The sequence below is a fragment of the Macrobrachium rosenbergii genome, chromosome 49, assembly GCF_040412425.1.
Source record: "Macrobrachium rosenbergii isolate ZJJX-2024 chromosome 49, ASM4041242v1, whole genome shotgun sequence".
NCBI lineage: Eukaryota > Metazoa > Arthropoda > Malacostraca > Decapoda > Palaemonidae > Macrobrachium > Macrobrachium rosenbergii.
In genome coordinates this window covers 720,001-729,824 of record NC_089789.1, presented here as the reverse complement: position 1 = coordinate 729,824, position 9,824 = coordinate 720,001, and the positions used below count along the sequence as shown (strand labels likewise).

Here is a 9,824-nt window from a genome sequence, read left to right as displayed (position 1 = left end):
CCTGCCCTTTTCAGCCCACTTTCCAAGCCGGTAAAGGGGGCAAGGGTAAGAAGAAGAAGGGGAAACGCTAGGGGCGGTGTTCCCCCCCAAAAGCTGCCAAAGATGGGGGGGTGCCTGTCGAGCCATTGGGCAACTTGGCAGCGACACGGAGCCGAGACCTGGATAGTGGCTGTCCCTCGGGAGGGATATCTACTACCCTTCAAGTCTCGGCCTCCCCTCACCTACTCTCCGGTCCATCTCCAAACATATCTTCCAGGTTCGTCGAAGGACATCACACTACAGCAAGAAGTGCAAGCCATGCTGAGCAAGGGTGCTGTAGAAGTCGTGTCGGACCAGTCTCCAGGCTTTTATAGCCGCGTCTTTCTCGTAGAGAAAGCCTCAGGGGGATGGAGACCGGTCATAGACCTCTCTCCCTTGAACCGTTTCGTTCGCCAGACTCGGTTCACGATGGAAAGAGCGCAGACTGTGCTGGCCTCCATCAGGGAGAACGACTTCATGCATACGGTGGACTTGAGGGATGCGTATTTCCAGATACCCATCCATCCGTCCTCTCGCAAGTACCTCTGCTTTGTCCTTGGGGAGTCGGTCTTCCAATTCAGGGCACTTTGCTTCGGGCTCGACCGCTCCCCAGGTGTTCACGAGTATTCTCTCGTGTCAGCTTGGGCCCACTCGCACAGGATACGTCTTCTGAGGTATCTCGACGACTGGTTAGTCCTGGCGAGCTCTCGCCGCAGTTGCTACAGGACAGGGATCGTCTCCTCAAGTTTTGCCGGGATCTAGGGATCATGGTAAATCTGGAGAAGTCAGATCGCACCCCCAAGCAGAGGACAAAGTACCTGGGCATGCTGATAGACACGGTGGCAGCGAAAGTCTTTCCGTCGGACTCTCGTATCAACAAGTTCAGGCAGGAGCAATCAGCTCGGCAATGGCAAGTAGTCATTGGTCACCTGTCGTCTTTGGAGAAACTAGTACCTCACGGGCGTCTTCACCTGCGGTCTCTCCAGTGGAGACTAAAGGAGTATTGGTCCCAGTCCCAAGACCCCCAGTCCTTCCTCATTCCTCTTTCCAAGGAGGTGAGAAAGGACCTTCACTGGTGGTTAGACGACAGGAACCTCTTGATAGTAGTATCCATGCATACTCCCCCTCTGGACATGCTTCTGTTCTCAGACGCATCGACCGAGGATGGGGCGCACACCTGGAGGAGTTGCTGACTTCGGGATTGTGGCACCGAGACGACGAGCACCTTCACGTATGCCACGGTAGTGGCATACGTCAACAAGCAGGGGGGACGGCATACGTCAACAAGCAGGGGGGACTGGGGTCCCACCAGCTTCACCAGTTGACAATGCAGGTGCATGAGTGGGCCGTGGCTCACTCGGTAGAGCTGTCAGCCAGGTACATTCCAGGCAAGAGGAATGTTGTGGCAGACAAGCTCAGCCGCCAGAGCCAGGTGGTAGGGACCGAATGGTCCCTCCATCAGGAAGTAGCGGAAAGGCTATTCGACCTGTGGGGGCATCCAGCCATCGATCTGTTCGCCACCTGGCACAACAGAAAGCTCCTTTTTCTTCTGTTCTGTCGTGCCAGACCCATGGGCCGCTGCGGAGGACGCGTTCCAACACCCGTGGGACAATCTCGATGCTTACGCCTTTCCCCCATTCTGTCTGATTCGCCGAGTGATCAGCCAAGTGATGATCACCCCGAATCTCAGAATGACTCTGGTGGCACCCAAATGGCCCCAGGCCGTTTGGTACCCGGACCTGCTAGCTCTCCTCTCCGAGACACCGAGAGAGATCCGCCCCTGGCCCAACCTTCTGCGTCAACCTCACGCAGAGCGGTTCCACCTGGCAGTGCATTCCCTGTGTCTTCACGGCTGGAGGTTATCCACCATCTCTTGCGAGCGAGAGGCTTTTCGTGCCGCGCAATAACAGGGATGGCAGGATACCTCAGAAGATCCTCCGCAGCGGTATACCAGGGAAAGTGGTCCGTCTTCTGTGGTTGGTGTTGTCAAAGGGGTATCTCTCCGGTCGGCGCTACTGTTCAGCAGGTTGTGGACTTCTCGTCTTCCTTCGCCGAGAGAAGCTTCTCTCCGTTTCAGCTGTAAAAGGCTACCGCGCCACACTCGGCCTAGTCTTACGGCTGAAAGGAGTAGACATCTCCTCCTCCTTCGAGATTTCTCTACTCATGAGAAGCTTCGAACGGTCTTGCCCACCCAGGGATCTCAGGCCCCCTGCGTGGGATGTGACTCTCGTCTTAAGGAGCCTGACTTGTGCACTGTACGAGCCTTTACGAGAGTCGTCAGGCAGGGATCTGACCCTCAAGACCATCTTCTTGCTTGCCCTGGCATCGGCGAAGAGAGTTGGCGAGCTTCACAGACTTTCCTTAGATTTTAAACACTCGAGGGGATGGGGATCAGTTATGCTCGATTTTATCCCGGATTTCGTAGCGAAGACTCAGAACCCTTTGGTCCCTGACGCACGGTTCGAGTCCTTCACGATCCCCTCCCTAGAGGACTTTGTAGGTAATGAACCAGACGAGATGCTACTGTGTCCTGTTAGAGTGCTGCGGCGCTATCTGAAGAGGACTCGGCATCTCCGGCCTGAGTGTCGACGACTCTTCGTTAGCACTGGCTCGACCAAGAAAGAAGTGTCCAAGAACACCATCTCTTTCTGGCTTCGTGAGACAATAAGGAGAGCGAACTCTGCTGCAGGAGAAGACGACACAGGTACGCTTCGTCCGAGAGCTCACGAGGTCCACAGCATTGGTCCGTCCCTCGCATTCCGGAAGAATATGTCGGTATCACAGGTGCTGAAGGCAGGTGTCTGGTCCCAACAGACTACCTTCACCTCCTTCTACCTCCGGGATGTTGCACACAAGCCCTTGGATACTTTTTCCTTGGGTCCTGTGGTGGCTGCTCAACAAGTTGTGTAGCTTATCCAGCTCCTCTAACAGGACAGGTTGCATCTCGCCTATGTTGTACGGTTGTGATTGGGAGATTGAATGTTGAGTGACTGGCGTCTCTTCTTTCTCCCCATCTTGGCTCTCTTCCCACGGGCAGGGAGCGGACGTGCCGTTACAAGCTGGACCGGGCGATCGAGGCAGGTAAACACATAATGGGAGCTCCCGTTCTATTTCCGTTCAGGTTAATAGAAGCAACCCCACTCCTTCCTCTTGCAAGGGGAGGAAGGAGACCATGACTATGAGACAAACCCAATGCTTGTATTTGCCTTATTGTCATCCGATGTCAAATTCTTCCTAGCCTACTTTGCATGAACTGACGTTTCCTCTTTCATGCAAAGGGACCCAGAAGTCTGACAACTGATCCTGCATTTCTTACAACCCGATCTTTTGTCAGAGGCAGTTTTTTCCCTTCCTCGCTCTCACGACCAGGAAGGGAAGACAAGTGGTGAACTCCAATCAGTTCAGAGAGACTATCAGATTCCTCCCTCCAATCAGTGAGTCTCCTAATGTAAAGGACCGAGGGTTTGTATATTGTGTCGGAACAAATAACAATTTTTAAAAGTAAATTGTATTTTTCCTAACTATACAAACCTGAGGTCCTTTACACTTTATGCCCACCTCATGCCACCCCTCAATCTGTACCTGGGCTGAAAGGCAAATGGGAATGTTTATATCCGGGCAGGCGGTACTCCCGCCTCCCGGACAGTAGTTAACTGCCTAACCACCTTGTTTGAAGTTCAACGGCCGTTTCCAGCCTACGCCTGAAAGTAATCCATAATGTAAAGGACCTCAGGTTTGTATAGTTAGGAAAAATACAATTTACTTTTAAAAATTGTTATGTCTTATATAATTGTATACAAATCGTGCTGTGAGCAGAACGGTTAAAGCTAATGCGTTATTTTTTTTCGTTGTATTGTACACTAAATTGCGATGATTTTGGTATATAACAAATTGTAAACCGATCAAAGCAACACAGAGAAAATATTATCACAAAATGATGGATGAATTCGTAACTCGTGGATGTAAAAAAAAGTTTTTTTCAAAAATTCACCATAAATCGAAATATGGAGCTCGAGACTTCCCGTTTGTTGCAAAATGAAGGTAAATGATTGAATATTACTAGAATGCAAGAGTTTTAGCTTACAATTGCATTTTTCGACCATTTCGGTCGAGTCAAAGTTGACCGAAGGTTGAAATTTTGGCACTTATCGTGATTTATATGAAAATATTTCAAAACAGATAAACGCTACAACCATGAGTTATTTTTTGTTGTATTCTAAATGAAATTGCGCACATCTTTATATATAAAACTTTATGTAACGGCTAATATAAAACGGTGCAAAAATTACAACAAAGTGACTAAAGAAATTCTGAGATTTTCAGCAGTTAGCGCGCGCGGACGTAAGGAAAGTTTTTTCAAAAATTCACCATAAATCGAAATATTGTGCTAGAGACTTCTCGTTTGTTGCAAAATGAAGGTAAATGATTGAATATTACTAGAATGTAAGAGATTTAGCTTATAATTGCATTTTTCGACCATTTCAGTCGAGTCAAAGTTGACCGAAGGTTGAAATTTTGGCACTTACCTTGATTTATATGAAAATATTTCAAAACGGATGATAGCTACAACCATGAGTTATTTTTTTTTTTTGTATTCTACATGAAATGTCGCACATTTTCATATATAAAACTTTATGTAACGGCTAATACAAACCTGTGCAAAAATTACGACAAAGTGACTAAAGAATTTCTGAGATTTTCAGCAGAGTTAGCGCGCGCAGACGTTAGGAAAAAGTTTTTTTCAAAAATTCACCATAAATCGAAATATTGTGCTAGAGACTTCGCGTTTGTTGCAAAATGAAGGTAAATGATTGAATATTACTAGAATATAAGAGTTTTAGCCTTACAATTGCATTTTTCGACCATTTCGGTCGAGTCAAAGTTGACCGAAGGTTGAAATTTTGGCACTTATCGTGATTTATATGAAAATATGTCAAAATTGATAAAAGCTACAACCATGAGTTATTTTTTGTTGTATTCTACATAAAATGTCGCACATTTTCATATATAAAACTTTATGTAACGGCTAATACAAAACTGCAAAAATTACGACAAAGTGACTAAAGAATTTCTGAGATTGTAAGAGCCTGACGCCGTCTCTTCCAAACACGTGTGGGTTCGTCGTCCATCGGAGTGGCGAGACGTTTGGCGTCTTCACAAACAGAAACATACACACAGTTTGATACAGAAGATTCGTTGGAACATTATGAGTGCATGATTAGAATGCTTGCATGGCAATGCAAGTAGTGGTGATTGTACATACATCAAGACAACAATGGTTAGGGAGAAACAGACGAAAATATTGTATGGTTGAAATTGCGTTCCTTTAGAGAAAGAAAACAAGACGCTCTTGTTGTCTTGTCCACTCCGATGGACGACGAACACACGAACACACACGTGTTTGGAAGAGACGGTGTCAGGCTCTTACAAGATTTTCAGCAGTTAGCATGGACGTAAGGAAAAAGTTTTTATAAAAATTCACCATAAATCGAAATATTGTGCTAGAGACTTCTCGTTTGTTGCAAAATGAAGCTAAATGATTGAATATTACTAGAATATAAGAGTTTTAGCTTACAATTGCATTTTTCGACCATTTCGGTTGAGTCAAAGTTGACCGAAGGTTGAAATTTTGGTACTTATCATGATTTATATGAAAATATGTCAAAAGTAATAAAAGCTACAACCATGAGTTATTTTTTGTTGTATTCTACATGAATTTGCGCACATTTTCATATATAAAACGTTATGTAACGGCTAATAAAAAACTGTGCAAAAATTACGACAAAGTGACTAAAGAATTTCTGAGATTTTCAGCGGTGTTAGAGCGGACATAAGGAAAAAGATTTTTTCAAAAATTCACTGTAAATCAAAATATTGTCCTAGAGACTTCTCGTTTGTTGCAAAATGAAGATAAATGATTTATTATTACTAGAATGTAAGAGGTTTAGCTTACAATTGCATTTTTCGACCATTTCGGTCGAGTCAAAGTTGACCGAAGGTTGAAATTTTGGCACATCGTGATTTATATGAAAATATGTCAAAATTGATGAAAGCTACAACCATGAGTTATTTTTTGTTGTATATGAAAATATGTCAAAATTGATGAAAGCTACAACCATGAGTTATTTTTTGTTGTATTCTACATGAAATTGCGCACATTTTCATATATAAAACTTTATGTAAACGCTAATAGAAAACGGTGCAAAAATTACGACAAAGTGACTAAAGAATTTCTGAGATTTTCAGCAGAGTTAGCTGATGCTTTCTTTTGGGATAAGAAAGAAATTCGCACATGCGCAGCTGGGTCACGCTTGTAAACAAAACAACAGCGTGATCCATGAACTCCCAGCATCCCTCAAGGCGCGATTTAAAATTTTTCGCAAACGAGGCCTATAAGTATTTTTCCGTGAATATTTAAAAAAACTTTTTGTAGTCAACTTATTTTACGTCCACTTGGTACCCGACAGACAATTTTTGTCGACGTAAAATACGTCCAGTCGGCGTTAAATTGTTAATTTGCCCATATTTGTACTGATCAATAATTACTGCTTTAACTTTAAAGCGAAAACTTTGTTATATAGTTCGTAATTCCATTTTCTACCGAATTTTTTAAGGTGAAAAAAAAATAATTTCCAAGAAGGAAGAAGTACCATTCAGTGACTGACTTGGTGTTTCTTCCAGTTGCCACCAGATGTCTCTCACTATCAGTGTGAGCTGTTATAAGTCTTGTGCTCTGCTCAAGTGACCTCAGTTATTATTATCAAGTTATATTTCAAACATCATTCATTGATTTCAAATTGTGTGTGAATACAAAGCTGCTTATTAAGTTGATTTTTATTATGTGGGAAAACAGTTACTATATATATATCCTGTTTGTTCCTTCCAGGATAATAATAGACAAATCATATGAATCCAGAATCCTTGATGGCTGACATGACAGCTCCCTGGCTTGCTACTCAGGGCCAGAAGTTGGGAATTTCAATCAATAATAATTATGGTGCTTACAAATGGCTGTTGAGTCTTCATGGTTTTATTGTTGCAAGGTAAGATTGTTTTTTGTTTTTGTTTTCCAGTTAAGGTAATGGCGGAAATTGCTTTTATGGCACAACTTATTATTTACAAGAGGGGTAGATAGTCTTAGGCAACGGTCTGACAGCAATTTTTAACTGTCTTCTTGAGACAGTCCAACAAGATCTCATACTTGCTGCCTTTAAATATTCTGAAAATGCTGCTGCTTTCTCAATTCAAATGGGACCTCAGGTGCTTCTCTGCTTTTCCCGTCTTGGCTGCATCTTCAGAAACTGTTCTCCTGTATTCCTTAGCAAGGCATAAGTCTTCTCAATTTGTCAAGTCGAGATGGCCATCTTTTTGTATTTTCCTATGAACGTTTTTCCCATTTAATGTCCCATATGAGAGAGAGAGAGAGAAAATGTTATAGCTGAAAGTTAAATATTAGCCCAAAATTAAAATATGGTTAAGTATGAATAACATTGAAAAATTCATTGTTTATAGACCTGCCGAACTTGAGTGTCTTTGAAAAACTTCTAGAACATTTTCAAAAATCTTAGACTAGTGCCCCTTCCAATGCGGAACGATCCCAGGCTGTAGAATGCACTCCTTCACAAAAACAATGTTTAAACTGCTTTTTTAGTTGTTTAGTGCAAGGTGACTACAGCCAGTATATACACATACATACATACATACATACATACATACATACATATATATATATATATATATATATATATATATATATATATATATATATATATATATATATATATATATATATATATATATATATATATTTACATATTTTTTTATAAATATTCTGCTGTTCGCCCTCTATGCATTTTTATTGTAGAATAAATAATGCGAACAAAGACAAGAAGGCGCCTTCATATATGCAGGGATAGGCTGGGTATTTAAAAAAAAATAACGTCTTTAGCAGAAATAGGTTAGCATTAGGGACCTAACCAACAGAGAGGGTTTTCACCCAGTGACCTCTAGTAAAGGTGGTCTTAAGCTTCCTTCTGTTTTGTCCTATGCATTCGGCGATGTCTCTGTCAAATTTTCAGCTGCCTGGGGCGGTTGACGAAGGTGTAAACACAGCCCAGCGCTACAGTAGGAGACCTGACCTGAGACGGGTCAGAGAGAGAGTAACGTCATGACTGAGAACGTACGTCGTGCGTAGGCAAAACTGTGTCCTTTGTCCCCTCCCCTCCTTGTCTTTTTATTAGCGAACAACATTACCGCGTGTTTCTCAGAATCCGTATTGTCAGTTGCAGTGCGCAAGCAAACCACGTAATGGTAAGTCTGAAACAAAGACAGTATCTGCTGTTTGCTAATATTTCTTCCCCTATATTTCAACCTTTCTATTGTTTCCTCTTTGCCACCATCTATGAATATTGATATAACCAATTTACTTTTATGAAGTCTGGTGTAAGAATAATTAATATAGCTTAGCGACACTCAACTATTCCCGTGCAGTAATTAGTAATTAGGGAAGTTTAAGTACGCAATTTTCAGCATTCAGGCAGCCTTGTGTCTCGATCCCATTGTTCGCAAGAGAATTAGCCCTCACTAATATGAGACTGCGTGCTATATTTACCAGCATAGACCTCCATTGTGTTATAATTTTACTGGAAGCAAGGGAAAATTGACTATGTCCAACTTGGGCGAAAGTTCATGTAATTTCCTCGCTATAACTACACATTCTTTCTTTGTCAGGACCAATTGGGAAGTAAGGGGGGCTTTGATGTGATCCATGTGTTGCAGGGTAACCCTTTATCCCTTGTATTGTGTTTCCCCATCTGGCAGCCTTATTTAATTAAGTAATTGTCTGTCTTTAACTGACAGGTTACGTGGGTCATTGGCAACTCAGGGCCTCATAAATTACGTTAATTAAAATAAACATCAGCCAAGCCCCACACGTAATATATATATATATATATATATATATATATATATATATATATATATATATATATATATATATATATATATATATATATATATATATATACATACATACATACATACAATATATATATATATATATATATATATATATATATATATATATATATATATATATATATATATATATATATATATATATATATATATATATATATATATATATATATATATATATATATATATACATACATACATATATATATATATATATATATATATATATATATATATATATATATATATATATATATATATATATATATATATATACATACATACATATATATATATATATATATATATATATATATATATATATATATATACATACATACATACATACATACATATATATATATATATATATATATACATATACATATATATATATATATATATATATATATATATATATATATACATATAATTTTCATAAACTGGGGGTCTTGGTTGGGGGGAGAACTGAACAAATTTAAAGCTGGTGACTGCAAAGGGACCAAGTGCGCCCAGATTTTGAACAAAGGAAACGTTAATTGAAACTTACCTTAGATTTTCCATGGTTTTACAATTAAATGAGGAAGGTCGCCATTTTGAATTAGAGTTCTTTTACAGTTTACAGGGGTTTATTTACAGAGATTTAGCAATGAAACAAGGAGACCAACAAAACAAAATGGTAGCCACTGGGCAGACTCATTAATTGGATACATAGAACAATAATGCAGTGATTGGCAACAAGCAAGGTGAGTAATAAGGGCGTCCAATGTACAATACAATTATTCAGTTACAATAATAATAGCTTAGTCATGCCCCAATTACACTAAATA

The 9,824-nt window shown here is 40.6% G+C and overlaps 1 protein-coding gene across 2 annotated transcripts in view; it reads left to right on the top strand.

The window, feature by feature from the left end:
• Positions 1-6,907: 6,907 nt before the first annotated feature.
• Positions 6,908-9,824, top strand: part of LOC136832021 (protein disulfide isomerase Creld2-like) — a 20,442-nt gene continuing 17,525 nt past the window's right edge. The window contains exon 1 of one of the 2 annotated variants that reach the window (XM_067092511.1): positions 6,908-7,061. In XM_067092511.1, coding sequence (XP_066948612.1) covers positions 7,043-7,061 — 19 coding nt within the window. In that variant the 5' untranslated portion in view covers positions 6,908-7,042. The remainder of the gene's footprint in view (positions 7,062-9,824) is intronic. The other variant, XM_067092510.1, reaches the window with a different exon arrangement.